Below are 23,022 nucleotides of genomic sequence, written 5' to 3' on the forward strand. Positions count from 1 at the left end.
GAACCAAATAAACCACCAAAAAAACCCGCAGATCTCTTGCATGGACATTGGACTTCTTTTGCCTGCGTACATCAAGATTCAAGATTCAAGAGTTTTACTTGTCACATGCTCATACAGACGTGCAGTGAAATGTAAAAATCAAATCCCCATGGTGCATCAGTGGTCATTTGATTATGTTTGATATTAGTTTATTTAGATTTTTTTTTGGTTTTGGCCACTACAATATGTATTCAATAGTCCATCTGAGTGAAGTGCTTACAGTTGTGAGAGCGGAAGTTTCCGCGCCACCCAGCGGTCAGGTGGGAGTACTGCACCATCCCGTTTCACCACATATAATGTGTTTTTCCCTATTGTTCCCCCCCGTCTTATCTTGTGTTAGATGTTGATTAGTCTATGAGAGGACATGATTGATTTATGGTGACAGCGATAGAGCTGAGTGAAAGAGTGGAGCAGGCTGCCGGTCACATGACCTACATTCATGTGACCGGCTCACGTGATTGTATGAAAGGAATAAAACAGCGGACGATCGTTTCACAACTACACATTGTGTTTGTCACCGACAGACAGTCTGAGAGGGGAAACCTGGAGCTGAAGATTTCCTGACATTAACACCAAGAAGCTGTAACTCGAACTAAAGGTATCTACACTTTGTTCCTAAACTATTTAAACTAATCAGCCGATGCTTACAGATTGTTTACTTACAGAGTCAGGCCTGCTGAATCTGTCACACTTTACAACAACAGCAACATTAACAGAGAGTACGAAGTGTTTTAAATTAATCTTTTAGAAATACATCGAATTTTTTGTTCTTTTTGTCTCTGTTGAAGTTATTTGTAACAATAGCTTAATTGGTGGTGGTTTGTTTTTTGACCACATGACTCATTTAAAGCTTCATGTTCAGAGGTGATAAGATAACAGTCTGAAGCCAGGTGTGGCTGAAAAACACAGTCAGGTCTGATTACCAAAACACTCTCTCTGTACACATTAGATGATATATATGTATAATGTGGTGTAGACAGCGTCATATTTTAAGATTGAAACTAAACTTAGCACTTGAAGTTAATTTTATAACATGTAATATAATACTGACATTAAAATGGAAAGTGAAAGTATTGTTATTTGAGCTGTAGGCAGCCATTCAGTCCTCTGCGAAACTGTACCAAAGGGAGAGGGGTCGAGACTTGTTTTATTTAATTACAAACATGTCTGCTACAGCTGAGGATCAGAGCCTGAGAATGAACAAGTGATTAAAACATCCGTATAATAAAACAGTCCAGATTCTTCCTCGGACTGATTCCTTCAGTGGCAAAGAGGGGATGAAAAATAAAATCATGAAAAATCTGAGTGTTTTTTTTGGCTGGCTACCTAAAGAATAAAAATCTGTTAACCTGGAAAAGTGATAAAGAAATTACTTTAGTCACTAGATAAACAGAGATAACTCACCACCTTTTGTATTGTTTAGTTTTAAACTTACTGGACTATGTTGTCTAAGATAAAAGGTGTTACATATGTATGTTTTTCAGATGTGAAACTATATTTGTTAAGTATTTTAGCTTTTTCTCCAGGTTTTTGTTCAGGGAGTAAAGAGTAAACATTGTATAATATGAGCAGGAATGATGAAGGATATGCCTTTGTCCTGCCTACAATACAGTGTTTATAAAAAAGTGATGTTTTATTTTCAATCCACACATCAAAGTCTTTTCTTACAAGTTCATGTGGTTCTTCTCATAAAGGGCATTGGGGAAGAAGTTTTCTGACTAGTCTCTGTGGTTTCAGCATTGACTCTCTTACTTTTGTCTTCAGCATAAACCTCCCACGCTAGGGGGGAAAAAAAACACAAACATCACAACACCTACACCTTTAGATGCTCTTTAACAATCTGTCGGTTAGCATCAGAAATAAACGGTCATCATCCTGACCTTTCAGACATGCATAGAACTGCAAAACTCAGATCATACAGCCCTCCACTCACAACATGTTTGCGGAGCCCTTTGTCAAATATTGACGACTACTGTGTGCAAAGTCATTGACTTGAGACAGATTTCTTGAGGGGAGAAAGAGTGTGCTGGTCAGCTGTTTTATGTTTCACTTCCCAAAGTTGCATCAAAATCATTGTTTTGTCATTTTTGCCAAATCTTGGTAACCACTTCCTTTAAAGCTTAAAAAAAAGAATCCGTCATTTAAAATGTTCCTTTAGCTGATTTAAAAAAATAAAAAAACAATCCTGTTGGCATGACAAACAAAATGATCAAATGTGCTGTAACAGCTGCTGCCTACATAAGTCTCTCCAGTAAACATGACCTATTTGTGAACAGTACGTCTTTCACCCAGACAAGTACATTCTTTAAAGTTTTCTTAGCATTAGACCCAATAGGACATGTTGTAAGAAGTGTTTATGGCATTAAAGAAAGGTGAGCACTGAAAATAACCTGGTTAGGCTATCACATAAAGACTCTTAAGTGATAAGGGTTTGTCAGATCTTTTCAGGGAACAGATGTCGTTTTGAAAAGGGACTTGTCTGTTTTCTGTTCCTTCACTGTACTTCCTGCTCATGGTGTTTCCCTCACCTCTGTCATGTGCTTTCAAACTAGCGGAAGTTTCACTGGAAGTCATACTTTCGTGTGTGTTCATAGTTTATCCTCTGGTTTTTCTGTGATATAAACAGGTGTGCAGATTTTCAGGAGCAAAACAAGACCGGCTGTTTTTCAAGAGAGAGGAATCTGATTGGCAGCATGCCAGTGTAGTCACTGAGGAGCTATAATGTAATATTATGTTGGGCAACGAACCGATTTTAAATATTGTACTTTCTAATCCCTCTTGAGCACACAAAATAAAAACCCATCTTGGAAGAGCATGACGCTGCATGCGAGTTCCTCCTGTGAGGTTTACAAGGAAGAACAGTGTCTGCACTGATATTGATTTTTTTATATTGACTTGTAACATCCTGCATATCATGAGCTCACTTCTCTATTAGATTGCTAACACTTCTTCTTTTGATATTACACTGTATATTAAAGGTCTTACGCCCCCTTCTAGATATTATTTAAAATTGCTTAACTTAAATTGGACTTATGTGCCTCCAGGAGCAGTGTTTGACTGTTTGGAAAGGTAACTTACAAGCATGACTGAGGAGAGGTTTTTATCTGCTCTCTCTCTGTGTACACTGTGTATGCATGTTCCACTTACAGATGTAACCAGCGTGATGTGGCCTAGTCTGAACATTCCCCCCCCCCCCCAAGGTCACCCTGGTTTCAGGATTGGAAACTTGAAACCATGTGACGTATCACAGCTTTTTACAATTTGCCACTAATGTTAGAAAAACACATTTTAAAGAAAACATCTATCAGTTTTATAAAATAGGGTAACTATAGTGTAGGAGGTGAACTGAAGTGGATTTAAGCTCACAATGAAACATTGAGAGTCTTTTGTTTTGCAGGCAGAATGTGGCGTGCAGCCTTCCTGTTACTGGCTGCCAGCTTGTCTGTGAGCCTGGCCAGACCCCACCTCAAACCACTGTCCAGTGAGATGGTCAACTACATCAACAAGATCAACACTACCTGGACGGTGAGATTGTTTTTCTTTTTTCTCATCACCTTTATGTTTTCTTCTGTCCTTTTTTTTTTTTTTTTTTTTTGTGTCTGTGCCTTAATCATCTCTATTTGACTGACTGTCCGTCCTCTCCTTCAGGCTGGTCACAACTTCCATAATGTGGACTACAGTTATGTCAGGAGACTCTGCGGTACAATGCTGAAGGGACCTAAACTGCCAGTTATGTGAGTATTAATGCTGCGTGTTTCATTTAAGTCTCCTGAATAAACAGCCACTGTTTACATTTGTTAAAACCTCTAAAGTGTCTTTGTCAGTGTTTGAGAGCAAAACTCTGGTACTCCACCCGCTCTATACAAACTGGAGAAGTACATCAAGTCTTTCTGAATGTATACTTGCCGTTTTGCACACGGTAACGTTTGACTCTAACACTGTTATGCTTTGCAGGGTTCAGTATGCTGGAGACAAGAAGCTGCCTCAACAGTTTGACTCCAGAGAGCAGTGGCCCAACTGTCCCACCCTGAAGGAGATCAGAGACCAGGGCTCATGTGGATCATGCTGGGTGAGGAAGAAACTGCTCAACAGTTTGGAAAAATGTGTCTGTATTTATCTGCATGGTTTGAGGATTTATGTTTAGGAAGACGAAACGGTGTGACAAATCTTGTTTATGATTTGTGTTCGGTCATGTTCAAAGGATCATACACCATTTTATTTCCACAGTATACAGCCCCCAATTACACACCTGCTTCAAAGGGCAGTGCAGTCTGAAATGCATATTCTATCTGCAACCATAGATCCTGGTTTTAGAAAATATCATTAGACCCCTTAACACGACCTGTTCAATGAAGAACTGTTTCACTTGTGTCACTCGTCGATCTCTGTATAAAGCTAAAGAGGCGCAATGTTGGGGAGGAGTTGTCCCTGCTGGTACGATGTGACTGTTTGGTTCTGTATAAAGGCGGCAGGGCTTCGTTGGGGCGCTGTATTAAAAGGATCTTGTCGTGGGTTTTCCCTTCTCACAGGCGTTTGGTGCTGCAGAGGCCATCTCTGACCGTGTGTGTATCCACAGCAACGCCAAGGTCAGTGTGGAAATCTCTTCAGAGGATCTTCTGACCTGCTGCGAGACCTGTGGCATGGGGTGAGAGGCACACGTGTGTGAAAAGTGACTGTTTTTAAGATTTGTTTGATAATGAATGAAACCTTTATTGCCCCTAGGGGAATTTGCCTTGCACAGAGAGCATAAAAAAAACACAACTACAAACAAACATTTACAGGACAGCACATAAGAACACATAAAAACAGTTTTTATTAAGCAGCTGAATACTGCGCAGTACAAAGGATGTAATGCCTCTTTTAGTCCTCATCCTGGGCATTCTGTACCTGCGCCCTGAATTCAAGAGTTCATACTCTGACCAAAGGGGGTGCAGAGGGTCAGCTGTGATCTTGATGGCTCAGTGTGTACTGGTCTGTCAGGAAAGAGATGCTGTACATTTGCTTCCCAGTTATCTTGCTGCCTGGTTTAACAACCTTGTCCAGTTTGTTCTTCGCACCCTGTATGTGGACAACAATGTTGATGGGACATTAAGAAAAACATCTTTCTCTTTCCAGGTGTAATGGTGGCTACCCTTCAGCTGCCTGGGATTACTGGACCAAACAGGGACTTGTGTCTGGAGGACTTTACGAATCCCACATCGGTGAGAGTTGCTCCTTCACTGTGATCTTAGTGTGTCCCCTACAGTTCTAACTCAATGATCTGTCTACAGGTTGTCGTCCTTACACCATCGCCCCCTGCGAGCACCATGTGAACGGCAGCAGACCGTCCTGCTCTGGAGAGGGAGGAGACACACCCCAGTGCACCTTGAAGTGTGAAGCTGGATACACTCCCAGCTACAGAGAGGACAAGCACTTTGGTGAGAGGGAGGCAGAAGAGAAGTATTAAATATGTAATGGTGCGGAAAGGATTTAGTCTAAGCAAGCACTTTCTTGTAACAGGCCAATGAATTACTTATTACTAAATCTGGACTATTTTGTACATAATACTAAATATCTGGTTTGTCATAGCCATATGAATCCCCGTATCTGTGCTATAAATGGTATATCTGTCATAAACTAACCTAACACTCATGTCAGTTAACACAACTTCAACTGCACAGGCGTGTCCTAACAGAATGTGTGTTTTAGGTAAAACGTCTTACACTGTGGAGTCAGATGAGGAGCAGATTCAGCATGAGATCGAGAAGAATGGCCCAGTAGAGGGCGCATTCACCGTCTATGAAGACTTTGTGCTGTATAAGTCCGGTAAGAAGGCCCATGCCTCACTGAATCCTCGTACACTCTCAAACTGAAGAGCTCAGCTTAAATGCTGATTTTGAATGCTTGCTTGGTGTTCTCATGCATACTTAAAACCCTCACTGACCTCCCCGACTATGTTCATTGCCTTCTTTTTCTTGTGTTCAGGTGTGTATCAGCATGTTTCCGGGTCTGCTGTTGGCGGTCACGCCATCAAGATCCTGGGCTGGGGGGTGGAGGATGGTGTCCCCTACTGGCTCTGTGCCAACTCCTGGAACACTGACTGGGGTGATAACGGTGAGCAGAGACACCCCTTTGACCTTTTTTATTACTTTAATCTAAACAGCAATTATCAATCCTTATAGTTAACGGTAGCCAGAATATTTGATACACGGTATGTTATTGAATTCTACAACATGAACAACAGCCTCAGCTGTCGTCTGTGCTGAATTAATGTTGCTTTGAAGTGTGACAAACATAATCTTTACATTAAAAAGTCACACTTCTCTCCATTAATCTGCTGGCTCAAAAGACATGATACTTTTCTATCATTTCAGCTCCTCAATGCTTTATGCTCAAGTTCAGATTTTCAGCACCTAAACATGAACAAGAAGTGGAAAAGTCTAGACCTGCTGTTGTTGTGAAGTGTCTTGAGATCACATTTGTTATGAATTGGGGCTATACAAAGAACATTTGATTGAGAACCATTACATTTTTTTCTGGGCCATTTTGCCTTTATGAGACAGGAAATGTGGGGGGGTGACATGTAGCAAAGGCTCGAGGTATAGAGGACTGTACCTCTGTATATAGTGCACACGTCATAACCACTAGGCTATTGGCGCCCCCAGAACCATTACATTTGATTTGACACTAGTTTACTACTGTTTATTTGCAGTCTGTTTGTTCTTTTAGGATGAATGCATTTCTGCGGCAGGCTTGGCACCAATAAATCTTCATCACCTCACTATGTTTAACTCCTTGAACTATATATATATGTATACACACACTAAACAGCTGTTTTACATTAAGACACATACTGTACATGCCAGTTATTGCTGTTGTTGAGCTAAATCTGTTTTACAAGTTTATGTGAGAACTGTTCTGGTCTTCAGGGTTCTTCAAATTCCTCCGTGGATCTGATCACTGTGGCATTGAGTCTGAGATTGTGGCAGGGATTCCCAAATAAACACCAAGGTAAGACAACAAACATCTCCTTGAAATATTGCATACACTGTTGAATCAAACTTTTAAAATCTGTTGTGAGTAACTTCCCTCATGTGAAGTCATAAAATACACTGGAATGTAAGTATTTGCTCAAGCCCCATAGCTCTAAGCCCCTGTACCTCTTAAAGAGTGTGGTGGATATGTGCTATAGTCTGTTTCTTAACGTTTCTCTCTCTTTCAGGTTTTTCAGCTTGAAGGTCTATTACTTTTTCACCAGAGGGCGACACACTCCACTTGCCTGCTCTGGAACTCTGTCTGCATTCAACTCCCTTTAGTCTCTCTAGTTAAAGCTCACTTGTCAACTTCAACACCCTCAAACTCACAGTATGTGGTTTTCTTTAGTAAACAAACCATAAAGCCACTGAAGAGCAACCTAAACTTCTTTCATGTGGCAGAGAGTATGACAACAGTTATGTCTCTGAGCACATCTCACGTGTACTTCAGATGTTTCTTTTATTTTAATTAGATGTGTGACGTCTTTTTCCTTGCATCTTAAAGCAAGGTCAGTCAAAAGATAGCCCAAAAGGGTTTTGAGGTTTTTATCATCTGTATGTGCACATTATCTCTGACAATCTGTCCTGCTGTAGATATGAGCACAGCACAGCTACCTTTTTTTATCTGCACTGGTTAAAGTATTAGCCATCTTAGATCAAACTGGTCATAATTCAAATGAATGTTGAACAATGCAGCCAAGGATAGTTTTTTAAATTGCTCATTATGTCTAATGCCACTCTGTAGTGTTTGGATGTAATCATTGTAATTTGATGCCTTTTAGTGTTATTAAACGTTTTATATGGTTGAATTTGAATGTTTTTGTTGTCTGCCTGTATAGATCAACAATATTGTTAGATTTCTGTTGTCACCTTTAAAAAATAAAACAATAAATGGTTCCAAATGTGATGTCACATGCTGGTTGTTTCTAATCACTTTCTATGACTAACTTAAAGCACAACATACCTGAAGGGAGTAATTCACAAATAAAATGTGGGTTAAGTTTAAGGAGTCAAGATGTTTATGAAAGTACAACTGTGTGAAATGCTTGTGATAGGGGGCTCATATGGCAAAGAGTGGTTGTTAAATATGAAGACACACAAACAGAACAAAATCCCAGTTAGAATACATAATAATATTTAAGAAAAAACATGTACATTACAGGCAGAGTATATAAATAATCCTAGAATATAATCCACCTTTGCTAGTTGTCAACTAGTATTGCACTTAGGGGTTGTGCAGCAAAGTTGAATGAAATGTGGGAACAGGCTAACCTGTAGTTAAAACATATGTATATATTTTGTTTATAGACAGGTTATTAAATGACTGAGTCTGGAGGAATGCTAATCAGAAAAAGTTAAACAATTATAGCCAAACTGTTATAATAAAGGAAAACAGCTTTTAAACTGTTTCTCTTGAACACTTCCGCCTTGTTGTCAGTGAAAACAAACACTGGGGGGAGTGTTTGTTTTGCATTTTAAAAATGAGTGGTTCGTTTCTTACAAAACTTTCCACCGTGGACAAGAGTGCTTAGTAAAATAAATGCTCCCAGAAGAAGCCTCCGTTCAATAATGAAGACATTCGTTGTTAACGAGGTATCCCTCCGATGAGTCGGCATCCGGGACACCCCGGCTCTCTAAACAAACACACCAGTCAGCACAGCGCTCCTGATTGGTCTACCGGGCGAAAGCAGCTCGATCATTTCAGGCAGTGAGAGCCTCTGAAGCTAGCTGCTGGTCGCAGAGCCATGGACGGGGGAGGCAGGGTTTCGTGGGTCAAATATGGGCCTGTTGTGTCCGCGCTGGTGGTTCTGTTGGCCTTTTGGTTCCGGTCACCCCAGAATGTAGTGCTGGATGACCGGCTGGACACCGTGCTGTCCTCTCTGCTCAAGGCTGAACGTAAAGTCGGGATAAGTGACGTCGAGAGACCGAGAGTGGCTGTCGGTAAGAGTGAGCATGCTAACATCACTTAGCCAAGCTTAGTTCATAATAATGATCGATTATGTTTCAAAATGTGTGTTATCACTCATAGCTGCCTTCTGAATGCTCCTCTAAATGCTCTAATGTTAATTAATTTCTTACATAACAAAAAACAATAGTGGCTGTCAAACCCACTGTATACTATTTTTATGTTTCACAGCATTATTATTATTAATATTATTATTATTATTATGGCGGTATTCGACAAAGTATGTTATTGTAAATGATTTAAACTGCAGGGAACTTTTCGTCATCTACACTGACAACATTAGCTTCTCGCTTTGTTCTAGTTTTTAGTTATTGTATAGTTTTCATCATGTTTTATCATTAAATGAATGGGAGCAGACCTAAGTTTAACTTAAGATGAATGTTGAAGCCTGCACAAACACAGTGCTGTTTGGTGTAGGGTCAAAGGTCAAACAGTGATGTTTAAGAGGGCTGATAAGAAATGATCTGCATAGAAACCAGGTATCAGAGATTTGTCTGACGATCTGGAACAGTTTGTTCTGAGAGCCTGAGACCCTAAATTAACTAACCACCTCGACCCTACATAGACTCACCCACTTATAATAATAATAATAATAATAATAATAATAATAATAATAACTTTATTTATATAGCACCTTTTAAAAACACAGGTTTACAAAGTGCTTTGACAAACAGCAAAAACAAACTAAACCAAACACAGAAGAACAGAAACAACAGCAAGAACATAACAAATGCAAAATACTAAAAATAATTAAATACAATTCAACAAAAAAGAACCCAAAGTGCATGATACCAACAGACATATATAACCCGACCATCACAAGAACCATCACAAGAACCATCAGAAGAACCATCAGAAGAACCATTATAAGAACCATCACAAGAACCATCAGAAGAACCATCAGAAGAACCCAGGCAACACAAGAACCCAACAACAAGAGCTGAGACCAAGAGGACCAAAGATTTAAAAAGATGTAAGAAACTAAAGGAGCTGAAAAAAAAAGAAAAGATAACAGCAATAAGAAGGTAAGAGCAGGAAAAGAAATAGAAACAAGTGATTAAATGATAAAAAAAAACCTGTAATATTAATAAAAATACAAAGTAAATATAAATATAAAACATAAATAGACAAAGTAAGTAAGATAAGAAATTACCAAGTTAAACCATAAGAGGAGTTAAGATAAGAGCATGAATAAAGAGCATGAATAAAAGGACAGCAAGAAGCAACAGAAGATAAAAATAGTAAAACCAGTAAGAAAAGACATTAAGAAGACGACATCACATAAAAGCAAGTCTGTAAAAGTATGTTTTAAGAAGGGATTTAAACTGTGGGAAACTTTAAACTGAGGGAAACTGTGAGTCTTATCTCCTCAGGGAGGTCGTTCCAAAGTCGAGGGGCCCCCCCTGACTGAAAAGGCCCGGTCACCTTTTAGTTTTAAGTCTCGACTTTGGAACGACCAGCAGGTCTCCACCTGAGGATCTAAGACTGCGGGCTGGCTCATATGGTGTCAGTAGCTCTGTCTGTTATATAGCTTGGAGCCAGCCCCGTCCGTGCTTTAAAAGTAATGAGTAAAATCTTAAAATCGATTCTAAAACTTACAGGAAGCCAGTGTAATGAAGCTCAAATTGGAGTGATGTGATGTCGTCTGTTACAACCAGTAAGAAGCCTATATTCCTTATTCCTTACACATGAAGTCACGTGTCCCTAATCCTGAGTGAGCCCTAATATCATGTGTTTTTAGTTTACATCATGCACATTAGGAGCCTAAAGCGCCAATATTTTACCATACATGTGGGTTAACTTAACCATCGTAGATGATCTCATCATCAACCCTCATTTTACACAGTCAAGTGCATTATATATCCAATATATCTATTTACATTCAAGGATGGAATCTGAAGACATCAAACCACTTGTGGCACATTTCAGAAATGTGTGCAACAGGCCTGTGTCTTGACTGTGATGATCTTATCCTTAAATCTTCTGTACAAACACACAACAGAAGTAATCATCATATCTCTTTTCAACCTTTAACCACTTCAACATCAGGCTCAGCCACGCAGTCACACCTGTTACACTATAATCACTCAAGACTGAAAGGTAAACTCCCGCACACAGTCTAACTTACAAACAAATATTTGTTGGCAATGTTTGGGTACTAGTCCATCATCAGGCTAACAGTATAACAACAATATACTTACTCAGAATAAAGGAAAGCAACATCACATGATGTTAGCCTAGCCCTACAAAATGACATATAGGTTTGACTGGTTCTTGTCATTGTCACAGGACGCTTTAGGTATCGATTTTCTAATTGTAATCAATTCAAATTATTAAAAGAATTATTAAGATTTGAGCAGTGAAAAACATCTGCAAACACAGACGCTTGAAGTCTAGATTTCAGACTACCGTAGTTTTCTAGATTTCAGACTAGTTTTAATATTCAAAACTAATTCAAATGTGGGCTGTTCTGCAGAACCTTTGGCTAACAAATGTCCTACACATATTGGGTGTCTGGGGCTGCTGCTGAGCATGTTGGTTTTTGTTCAGGCTTGTCAAAATATCTTTGTAGCTATAGGCCATGCGTTGATGAAGTTTGATCCAGCAGCTGAAAATGTAACAGATCATTTGACAAACCACTGGGGAGGATAAGTGTCACAGCAACCGCGCATGTGCAGATTTCTCTACTCAGCTTACTAAAGCTTGCACCCTGGTATTACATTTCTTTGTGCTTGGTTTTTACTGTTACTGCAAGGGGGGAATGTTTAGTATTCCACCTTCTTCTTCGAGGCCATCTCTTTATTGTCTTCCTCAGTGTTACAGAATCTATGTCCTATACATGCTCATGAGGTGTGCTTTGAATCACATATTCATTTTTCCCTGTCTCTGTGTCTCTACTCACCCCTTCATCGACAGGTTTTGGAGGTTGTGTGGACCTGATCGTGGATGGCGTATCGCTGCTTAATAAGATTGACCTCACTCCTACGGAACAGCCGCTTCATCATAACTACTTAGAAAATGCTGTGCAGCTGGCCCAGAGCTTTGCCTACTTCTTTGCACCGGGAGCTGCTGCAGAGTAAGTGTTGAGCGTGAGAATCAATTATATAACTGTTAAGGGAATGACGCCTGAATTCACCACAAGTTTATTTAAATTCATTGCAAATATTTGAATACTTCAGCCTTGCGTGTGATGTGACTGGTTTGCCGAGTTTTAATGTTTAACTTCATGGTGTGGCAGCGTAACTGCTTAAGAAAGAAGGGAAACAGGAAGTGTGTACACAGTTTATAAGGCCTGAGCAGCCATTTGTCATCAGTGAGGTTAAGAGAGTTTCTTTGTCTGGCCCTCAGGCAACACAACTCCTGACTCATTCTCTGATCTTTAACACACTGACATTATACCATGATGTTCACATAGTATCTTCTGGCCAATATTTTTTACTGTAGAATTAGCAGGATAGTTACCCAAGTGCAGCTTCAGAGAGAGGCTCTGAGGGAGATGCATACAGATTTGTGAGAAGTGATGAGTCAGAAATATAATTTCTCTACATCATGAACAAGAATCAGGTGAATCTCCATCCGTCTATCTGAAAGTTTTAACTACTATGAATAAAAAGTTCTGGTAGATTGTGTCTACTAAAATAACGTTTAGTGGAAGAGTTCATGCACACAAAACTGTCTTTTATAAAACTTTTATCTATATCTGAATGTTTGACCTTCAGTTAATAAGAAATGAAGATTGAAGGGTTTCTACTCTGTCAATGTATACTTGGGTATTAACATAGCACAAAAAGGAAGTCAACTACCTGAATCTCCTGAGTACAGCCAGGATTAGTCAAGGGATTATTAACTCACTATAGCTGTGGGGGTTGTTACCATCTTTGTTTTGTGTGTTCTCTTTCTCTCTCTCCTGTTTGTGACTTCTCTTTTTTTCTTTTGAAACTATGAAGCTCTCGAAACTCCGACATCTTCACCTTTCCATGGAGCTCTTTGCAGTAAAACAAGTCTGTTTTGTTTGATCGAGATACTTTAGAACAGTATCAACATTAATTGAATGAATTCCTCCAGGGGAAAGTCATTTTCAAAAGTAATCTTGAGCATAGTGTGTCACAGTATTTCAGCTCCATCACTTAACATGAACAAGATGGACTCATTTATAGAGCACATTTCAAACACAGTGTCTATTGAGAAGGATTTTCACATGACACAAATGAGGAAGCGTTCATAATATCGATGTTCCTGACATTCAGTTTGAGTGATGATTCACTAATGTGTTTTTGTTTTTGGTCTTCCAGGCGTTTTATGCTGAATGATACGTTGTTCAGTGAGCTGGTGGAAGCGTCCCGTGACTTACCTGGAAACAGATGGGCAATAGGCGGCAATGCCCCTGTAATGGCTGGTCGCATGGCAACAGAGGGATGTGACGTGTTGCTAGGGGGAAGTTTTAGCCCCGATTTTACTGATGTGCTGTCCGAGCACATTACAGGTACATGCATGAAATCACACTGCTGGTACACTCTAAATGTCAACTCTGTTTTCTAAACTCTGTATTCTTCTCTTCAATGCTGCTGTGCCTCTCTTCTCTCCGTTTTGTCCCTTCAGTGGCAGGTAACATAGTAGAAGAGCCGGACATTCACCTGATCCTTGAGTATCCATCAGGTGCCAGCTGGGGACACTTAACCTCACGAAGAGCCAACAGGTCAGTGTGAGCTGAGCATTTGGTTGATATGCTGAGAACCAGGTATCAAACCAGGTGAACTGTGTATGTGAGTGTAATTAAGTCCGAGACTTATTTTTCCATCATGCACCATGGGCTGGATTTAAATTGTCAATACTGTGGAACCCTCGTAAAGTGATTACTTCCACCAGGATTGAAGGGATCATTATAACGGAGTTATTTTTTTCTTGATTTCTGATGAAGATCTAATTAACCTTTGTTTGCTGATTAGATGAATACAAAGGACTGAAACAAAACCTAGCTACCTAGAATGTTATTGTGAGCTCAGGTCGCCAGTGAGAAGCTGATGTTTTACTGCACGGCGAACTATCATGACAGTAAAAAGAATAGTGTTGATGTATTTCTGCCTTCATGGATGAAAATACTCATAATGAGGAGTGTTTCTTTTAAAGGGCCGATTATTCAAACTACATTTACACAGGAATGATTCTTTACAGAGCTTTTATCTGTGCATTACTGTCAGAGTCTGTTCCAATAATAGTCTGCATAATAACAGTAAGCTGACTGTTTGTGCTTTTCAGATACATCATCCACAGTGACGACCACAACCCATACCTGGACTCCATGGAGGAGTTTACGGAGCAACTAGAGGACTTCAAACCAGATCTGCTGGTGGTGGGAGGCCTGCAAATGATGGATAACTTCCCATTCCAGATGGGTAAGTTATACGGGTTATTCATCTGTGAAGCAGCAGTAGAGTCTCTTTTGTGCTCAGTATCTGAGGTTTTCCTAGTGTTTTCACCCCACACTTGTTAGACCAGTCTGTCTGGTATCAGAAAAGGTATGATAAAATAGCTCGTATGAGATTGAGTATTACATCGTATGAAAGACAGGCAGGTCAGATTCTACATTCTGATGCACTCCACTAGTCTTCTCTAAAGGCTGAACATCAGTGACGTGTCTTCTTTCTGTGTTTCTTTCCTTTTTGTCTGAATGTCTTCTCTCTCTTTCCACATATTCCTCTCCTCGTTCCAGGTGAGCGAGACACTCTCCTCTCCCGCCTGTCTGACCTCCTGTTGACCTCTTCTCCAAAGCTTGGAGTCCATTTTGAGATGGCCAGTTTTGTTGAGGAGAGTATAATGGAAGACCTTCTTCACTACGTCATCCCCCGTGTATGTATTACTGAACAACTACATTTACATGCACAGAAGCATCACTGGAGACGGTCAAACACAGACGTGAGACATTCATCCTAGAACAACTTAATTAGGGCCTTGAATGAAAAGATGGAAGACGCCTGACAAATACCACAAGGTCATTTGAAACTAAATGTACCTTTTGGTTGGTTTCTCTGTATCCCCATTAGTTTCAGCATAGCAGGAAGCTATTCTTCCTGGGGTCCGCAGTCCACAAAGTTTTTTGTTGTTGTTGTTTTTTTCAATATTTTATTTGTAGTTTTTATCTTTTGTGCGTAATACAAATAATACAAGGACATACATGAACTCAAACAAACAAACACAGCTCAGACAAGTACATTAAAAAATTAGGTTAAAAAAAATCAAGTGAAAAGTAAACAGAAATTTCTTACATAGCTGCCAGTCACTCAGTAAACCCAAATAAGCTGCGTATTAAGTCTCTTAAGAAGAGGTCCGTGGTGGTAACAAGGTGAGTTTTCAACCCACATTAGCTTTGTCCAATGGGCAAGAAATGGGTCCCTGATTTCCAAGAATTTCTTAATGGAACTTGTCCTCGGGAACCTGAGTTTTTCCACTCGTATGGCTGACATCATTTCAGAGATCCATGTTTGAAAAGAAGGCGGGGAAGACGACTTCCAGTCTGACAGAATGAGTCTCTTAGCGATAATCATCCCCAGTGCTAGGGAGCCTTGCAGGCGTGAGGGGAGACTTTCAGTCAACTGTGAGCAGCCAAAGATTGCAACTTCAGCATCTGGATAAAAGAGTATATTATAGGCCTTAGAGTACCAGTCAAATATTTTGGACCAAAATCCAGTGAGCAAAGGACAGGACCAGAAGGCATGAGTCAATGTGTCCTCTGAAACTTTGCACCTGTCACACAACGGGGAAACAGAAGAATAGAATCGATGCAACCTGTGTTTAGAATAGTGAAGTCGGTGGACCACCTTAAATTGAATCAGCTGGTGTCTATTGTTCACAGAGCAAGAATGTATCATAGACAGACTCTTATCCCACAAAACCTGTGACAGAGCAATGCCCAATTCCTCTGTCCAAGCCTCCTGGATCTTCACAGTATTGGCTGAGATACAACTGTCAAACAAAAACACAAACTTAGAGATGAGATGTCTGGAGTTGGGAGGGTTTTTCAGGACATCAAAAAATGTGTTTTCTGCTGGGAGGGTCTCAAAATCATGAATTTTGGATCGAACATAGTGTCTCATTTGCAGATAGCGAAAAAAGTGTGATTGGGGCAGATTCAATTTCTCTCTCAGCTGATTGAATGAAGACAAGTGTCCGTTTATGTAAAGGTCTGTGACGTTTACCAAGCCCCTCTCCCTCCAGACATGATAGGTTTTATCTAACTGTGGAGGCAAAAAAGAGTTGTTAAAACAGATTGGTATCTGCACAGAGGTCTCCAGGCCTCTGAGCTGCTGTGCCAGGAGTCTCCCAGGTTTGTCCCCAAGTTCAAATTGTGTTTGTCTTAACTTCAGGAGAAGGTTGTTTATTTGACAATCTAGGAAGCTATTGTTCTCATATTTAAGCTTCAATATCTCCCTGTAACTATCCGGAGACTTAGAAGCCTGGTATGCTGTCTCTAAGGCAGGGAAAGTGTTCTCAGTCTCTGATAGTCGCCTCACTTTCTCTTTCTTAGCAGCAGATTCATATGAAATGATATCCCTGCAAATAACAACTTTCAACATCTCCCATAATGTGGAGTCTGACACTTCACCATTATCTTTCATTTCTATGAAATCGTTTAATCTCACTCCACAAAGTTTTTTTTAAATGGATTTGCAAACAAAAAAAATATTGAGTCTCCTGATTTTACATGTCAGGATAGTAGAGTATGTAATGCCTGACATATTACAAAAAATTGTCTCACATCTAAACAAAAGTGCACCTGCCAAGTTTTGTACATCAAGATCAAGTTCACAGTCCAGTTGAAGGTAGGTCCTGAGATAAATCCCTCCTCCTTATCCTTCTGTGCAGGCTGACTCTTTAGGGATGAATGAACAGGAGCTTCCCAACCTGCTCAGTCTCCTTAAAGGCTCGAACATCACAGTGTTGTCTGACCCAAACCCTCGTGTAGCTACTGTCCTGGACCAGATGAGGGAGGTCTACCGCATTTTGAACCAACGCTACAAGGACATCAGTGAAGAAACAAACAGTGGTGAGGGTAAGCCGCTGACACGACTACACGTCCACACACTTGCTTTTCAGGCCATGATTGTCACACATGGCTCCCAGTGGAAGAACACCATGTCAGCCACCGCCAAAGCTTCTCTCACAGCTAACCGCCACGTCTGTGGCTCCAACGACATTGACCCCAGCAAGGCCAGGCTCATCATGGACGACTCTTTCTCTGTTAGCCGGCAAGAGGGCAGCCAGCGGATCCCTCTACAAGAGAGCAGGCCTGTGAGCTGCTGGGACGAGGAGGACTATGAGATCTGTGTAGCTCCAGTGCTGGTGTGCACTGAGGTTTATCAAACTGCAGGGGGAGGGGACAACATCTCAGCTGCTGGTCTGGTGCTGCAGATCTAGTGAAGAACACTGAATGGTCTATCTGTGTGCAATGCTGACATGATGTTGGAAGTATATGTGACTCTAGAAACATGATCTACCTTTGATGCAAAGTAACCTTATGAGATCAGGCTGATGTCACCTGCCAGGTGTACTATAAGAAAATGATTTCATTCTGATTTTCATTCTCAGGAGTCAGGTGTTAGGTTGCAGCGGCTTTTAATCAGGTCAGACTTTTAAATATTAAATGTTTGAGCTCAGTTCTTTTTGAAACACTAATTAATTTACCCAGTCTGTGCCTGAGTGCAAAACCTTTTATCATTTCTGAAGGTAACACTGCCCTGCTGTGTCTCGCTTTGATTCATTACACCCAACTTCTTTGCCGTGTCAGTTTAGCCCATCCTCTGACTCTTGTCCTCCTCTTCTTCTCAAAGGCCTTTCGGGTATTTTCCTTTAATAAGGAAGAGAACATGAGACCAAATCATATAGACACCATGTTTTTGATATCGGTCTACACATGGAGGCCTCGGGCTAAGTTGTCATGCTTTGTGTATCAGCTCTGCTCTTATTACAGAGCAAACTTTCTTTCTGTTCATGTTAGTGACAAAGCTTTGCAATGTCTGCTGTATGATAAATTGTCTTTATTTTAACCTGTGACTTCACTATGCAGCAAATCAGAGTTGTTTTATTACTCCAATTGCTGGATCTTCTGTTTGTTGAGGAGCTTGTTCTCTGGGTGTCATCAGTAATCATGACTGTGATGATCCCTGCCTTGCCGTTAAAGTGCTTTCAGAAAGTTAAAAAAGGTAAACCATCCTGCCTTTATCCTCCTGTTTCATTCTAAATGGCTGAGAAAGTACAGTTGTAGCCTGATCACACCCATTCTTCCTAATATATGTGAAAAAAATAGTTTTACTTGTTTTAAGATGGTCATTCCTCTGCAGGTCAGTTGCAGTTCAATAACACAGCAAAGATGCTATGAGACCACTGTTGGTATCTGGATATGATGTCAATAATCTCTTTTCTACCTCCATCATCTTTGTTTCCTACTTTCTTGTCCCCCTTCTTTCCTCTTCTCAAAAATGTAACTTTGTCAAATTGCATTATTGTGGGTCATATTTAACTTCCCTCCCTCTCCCTGTGTGTCTATTTATTGCTCTATGAGGACCAAAAAAAGTGTGGACCGCTGTTAACATGGGTGCAAAGTAGAAGCTTCTGGATGTGGTAAAAAAAAAAAAAAAAACATTCTCTAGTTTTAGCTTTTCCTAGGTAATGTCAACGTGAAGTTATAAATTCGACATTATGTTATGGTGTTCTGTGGAGAAGTGGACACACAGAAACTGTCACATTTGAGGCTTTACCCTTCTCATTCTGAGTAGGAGCAAAATATATTTCAGGGTCACACCAATTATTGGCTTTCTAAATGTCTTTCTTGTAAAATAATGTTTAATAAATCAAATGTCCCCATGGTCATCCACTATTATTAGGGTTGAAATCACTTTCTTTTGACTGCCAATGGACTTGAACTCTACTGTTTTTCTCATGTACAAATGAAACATTCCTGCACAGACCCAACTTCAGTGATTTACTTCAAAATGAAGTGAGTTTGATCCCAGCATATCAACATGCAGATTCTGTAGTTATTTTGTCCATCTGTCTTTAGGAGTTATGTCAAGCTGAATGTTAAAGCATACTTCATTGAGGAACATGTGTAGTCATTTAACAATTGATCGGCTGTGATGTTAAAATGAAGAACCTAAGGTGAAGAAATCCATTCAACTGTTTTGTCTGTATATTGAGACTGTACTGATTTAATGTTTGATTATGTTGAAGGTAAATGAGCCTTACTCTGTTTTGACTTTAGATTTTTAGTGAAAAGGGAACGTTTAAAATACTTTTTCTATACCTTTGGGCTTTTCTTGTATTTTCTGATGCCTTTGTCTTGCATGGTGATTGGAAACAAAGTTGAACGGGTCATTGTTTTACTGTGAAAAGAAAAACTTCAGCATGCATTCATGTACAGAGATCGAACTGCTTGTGTTTGCTACCATATCATTTCCCGGTACATATCTAAGCTCTAGATAGGCCATGTCATCCAAGTTTCAAAGCTGTGTTTCACTGTTTCATGCATGTTGATTGATGCAAAACTAAAAGATAAAATGCTATGCTAAAGAATCAATCACTGCTTTTGTAATTTACTCATTTCATTTATTGGTAATCATGGTTCATGGTCATCATGGATTCAACAGCTAACCAGCTGCATAAGTTCAGATAAAACATTTTTTGAACTCCAGCTGACTTAACAAAACAGTTCTCTGAGACATCTGTGACCTGCTAAGGGATTTTCACATCACGGCTTCTTTGCCACGACATCATGATTCACTATCAGGAATGTTGTATCCTTTTACATCCTCAAAATCTCTGCATCCAGCCTGAGTTCATTTTTTATTTCAGGTATTTCACTTTCTATAGGGAACGACCCTTTCTCTATGACGATGTCCTTCAGAAGAAAACTCTTCAACAAAGACCATGTTTAAAAAAAAAATAACTTAAATGAACCACTTATTAGATTGGTGAATTCATTAGTAATAAGTATTGAAATCAGAAAGGGATATTACATGTATCTACAGAACAACTCACATGAGCCAGAGCAGCTCTGTTTTCTTAACTAGAGTCAACAATACGTGGTAAAAAAAAAAGTAACGTTTTCTGTTTGAATCCCACTGCTGCTGAGCTCGTAAGGAGCCTGTGCTATTTTTAGACCCAGCATTGCCTCAGCTTCTATTTGTAGGTTCAGACAGCAGCAAGCTGCCTTTCTGAAATACTTACCGATAAACCTTTTCTGGCTTTACTCTAGCACATTTTAGTTTACTATATATATGTATGTATATATATATATATATATATATATATATAATGATCCAAACTTTACATTAAGATCCAATTTGAAAATGTGCAACTGAAGATCGTGTATCATCTCTGATCTTTGAACATGGAAAATAGGAGAGAGGGGGTTGGATAATACATCTAAATGCATGGGAGCAAAAAAAAGAGCTGTATGTTAAACTTCAACTTAGATTATTCATTTATTGTTGCCATGGTACATTTTCCCCAATCTGCCAATGTTTTTAGGATTAGGACTGAATTATATAAAAAAAAACCTCTGTAAACAAAAAGTCCTATTCATACTATGGTGCCTGAGATCTCTCTCAGATAAAACCTTGACACTGTCTACTGGCCAGTGTCAAAGGTCAGCTGGCAGATCAGGTCTTTGTAATGGATGACGTTCTTCTCAGGGTCGGAGAATGCAAACAGCATCTCATCCATCTCCTTCTGATTGAAGACCTCCCCTGGTTTGAAGACAGCCATGAACAAACAAACACATCACAACAGTGGTTAATAAACCCATTCACATGAAATACTTTCTTTTCCTCACGAAGTAGAAACTGAACCTTCACCTTCCTGTGTCAGGTACTTTGTGAGCTCCTCAGCCTCCAGGTATCCTTTATTGTCTTTGTCCAGAACCTGAAAACACAGATACCTCTATGTTTACCGACATTACAGACTCAGACTCATTCTTCATTTAGATACTGGGCACTTGCTAGTGCTGAAACAAGTGTATAGTTAAAGAAAAATCAGTGTGCGCTAACCTAGTTAGAGCTCCTAAACTACAACCCTGCAGAGAATGAAGTTAACAGCAGCTGCTCTCACCTCAAAGGCCTGAAGCACACGGTCCTCAGGGATGGGAGGGAACCTCACGAAAAAAACACACATAGAGAACAAATATCACGGCTATTTGTATCTGTAAGCCATTGCTTTATATCAAGAAATCAATCAATATTTATTCTGCAAGTAATTCCTAAGCCTGGTTGTCTGCAAGAGGATCAGGTTTTGTCAGTGGTTTTAAGTGAAGCTGAGATATTTCCATAGATGGACAACATAAGGACAAACTATTTATTGCTAAGCCTCATTTCAACAACCCAGAAGAAGCTGTGTTATTAACCGTGCTTCAACGTGCTTCAAAAGGAAAGAAAGAAAGCACACAAAGCATGTCAGTAATTCATCCTTCCAACATGGCCGAATCTATTTGAAAGGAAAGGAAGGAGAGGTGGCTGCGTTCCTATTTGAACCTATTTGCATCATGACTTGGCTTTCATCTCACCCTCAAAATGAGCATTTTCATGTATTCTACAGCACATGTGAATAACAGGACAGGCACAAGACAAGAGCATTGATTGTTGATAAAGTCAATGTCTTACTTGTTCTCCAGCAGCACTTTGGTCATGGCTGGAAGGAATTTGTCCAAATGGACGTATCCTGTTTGGTCCTCTTCAACCTGGTTGAAAATAAATCAGCTTGGTTTTGACAAACAAGCTGATAATTGCAACATAACAATGAGTCAGGTCTTTAACGGCTTTTTGTAAAATAACAATGAGTAAGGTTTTTAACGGCTTTTTGCAACAGAACAATAAGTATGGTCTTTTTACCTGCTCTTTTTTTGTATGTGTCTTGAGATAACACTTGTTATGAGTTGAAGCTATACAAATAAAGAATAATTGATTGATTTTTTATAATTATATTATTAAACATTGAGAAAACATGAGCCTAAACCAGGACATGCAGGATATGCACCAATGTCTAAATTGCATTTCAGTTTTTGGGTGGTTCACATCATGAGCTGTTTACTGTGAGGGGCTGTCACTCAGGAAAGTCTATCATACCAAAATATCATCTACAGACATGGACATTTTCAAAAATGATTACTAAGTTTTGCCACCTTGAGTGGTACCAGAATCTGGTCTGGCCCATGGACTAATTGTTTTCTGTTATTGGCACAGGTTAGGTCAAAGAACAAAGTGTTGCATAACTGAAACACCTACATAACAAACTTGCATCCTTAGTCCATGAACTTATCTTTTCAAGTATTAATGAGAAAAAATCTAAAAATATTTCCAACACCACTCTGACCTCAGCTATGAAGTCATGTATGTCTGCCTGAGAGGGGAAGCAGCCCAGGGAACAGATGATGGTGCTAATCTCCCTTGAAAACACAAATGGATCATATTTAAATTAGTGTTAAACTGACATAGGCTACATTATACTGGTTTATCTGCAAATTTGACTTATCATCATATCACTGTGTTAGAGCTCACCGGGCGTCCACTGTGTTGTTTAACTCATAGTCAAACACTTCAAATGCTGCTCTGATCTTCTTGTGCACATCGGACACGACAACTTCTAAATGACAAGAGGGGAACCAAGACAAAGTTTCAACCAAGAGCACAATTATTACAGCGCCCCGGGGGCTTGAGAGAAGACAACTGCCTCCTATGTTTCTTTCATAACCATACGAAGTCATGCTTATAAACAGACCTTAATAAAACTACTCATACGAACCTGCACTTTGCTTGTTCTCCGCCATGTTTGCCCGGTTGTTAAACCGTTGCCTAGCAACAAAAAGGGACGGTCAAAAAGGAGCTAGCTAGTTAGCAAAGTAAAATATTAATAGGAATAAAATCACTTTAAATAACTTAAGGTTCATTGTTGTACTTCGGCAAAAATATACTTAACAATGTCTAGTACACAGCTTGAATAATCCCTATTGTACACATG

The 23,022-nt window shown here is 39.7% G+C and overlaps 3 protein-coding genes across 3 annotated transcripts; 2 read left to right on the forward strand and 1 right to left on the reverse strand.

Annotated features, from left to right (window-relative positions):
- The first annotated feature begins 479 nt into the window (after nucleotides 1-479).
- On the forward strand, nucleotides 480-7,964 carry ctsba (cathepsin Ba). The gene is made up of 11 exons (XM_020645653.3): nucleotides 480-637; nucleotides 3,437-3,564; nucleotides 3,688-3,773; nucleotides 3,994-4,108; nucleotides 4,569-4,684; nucleotides 5,155-5,240; nucleotides 5,310-5,456; nucleotides 5,728-5,844; nucleotides 6,004-6,132; nucleotides 6,948-7,029; nucleotides 7,241-7,964. Exons 2-10 carry the CDS (start codon nucleotides 3,442-3,444, stop codon nucleotides 7,019-7,021), a joined length of 993 nt encoding a protein of 330 aa, XP_020501309.1. The 5' UTR covers nucleotides 480-637; nucleotides 3,437-3,441; the 3' UTR covers nucleotides 7,022-7,029; nucleotides 7,241-7,964.
- A 748-nt stretch (nucleotides 7,965-8,712) lies between these two features.
- adpgk2 (ADP-dependent glucokinase 2) lies at nucleotides 8,713-19,588 on the forward strand. The gene is made up of 7 exons (XM_020646567.3): nucleotides 8,713-8,993; nucleotides 11,935-12,094; nucleotides 13,311-13,501; nucleotides 13,618-13,714; nucleotides 14,275-14,411; nucleotides 14,729-14,865; nucleotides 16,879-19,588. The coding sequence occupies exons 1-7, from the start codon at nucleotides 8,798-8,800 to the stop codon at nucleotides 17,428-17,430; spliced, it is 1,470 nt and encodes a 489-aa protein (XP_020502223.1). The 5' UTR covers nucleotides 8,713-8,797; the 3' UTR covers nucleotides 17,431-19,588.
- A 697-nt stretch (nucleotides 19,589-20,285) lies between these two features.
- Nucleotides 20,286-22,936, reverse strand: efcab2 (EF-hand calcium binding domain 2). The gene is made up of 7 exons (XM_020657069.3): nucleotides 22,807-22,936; nucleotides 22,563-22,647; nucleotides 22,378-22,450; nucleotides 21,669-21,745; nucleotides 21,121-21,163; nucleotides 20,868-20,934; nucleotides 20,286-20,759 (listed from the first exon to the last, which is right to left on the reverse strand). The coding sequence occupies exons 1-7, from the start codon at nucleotides 22,829-22,831 to the stop codon at nucleotides 20,641-20,643; spliced, it is 489 nt and encodes a 162-aa protein (XP_020512725.1). The 5' UTR covers nucleotides 22,832-22,936; the 3' UTR covers nucleotides 20,286-20,640.
- Nucleotides 22,937-23,022: the final 86 nt, after the last annotated feature.

Source organism: Labrus bergylta, chromosome 3, assembly GCF_963930695.1.
Source record: "Labrus bergylta chromosome 3, fLabBer1.1, whole genome shotgun sequence".
Taxonomy (NCBI): Eukaryota; Metazoa; Chordata; class Actinopteri; order Labriformes; family Labridae; genus Labrus; species Labrus bergylta.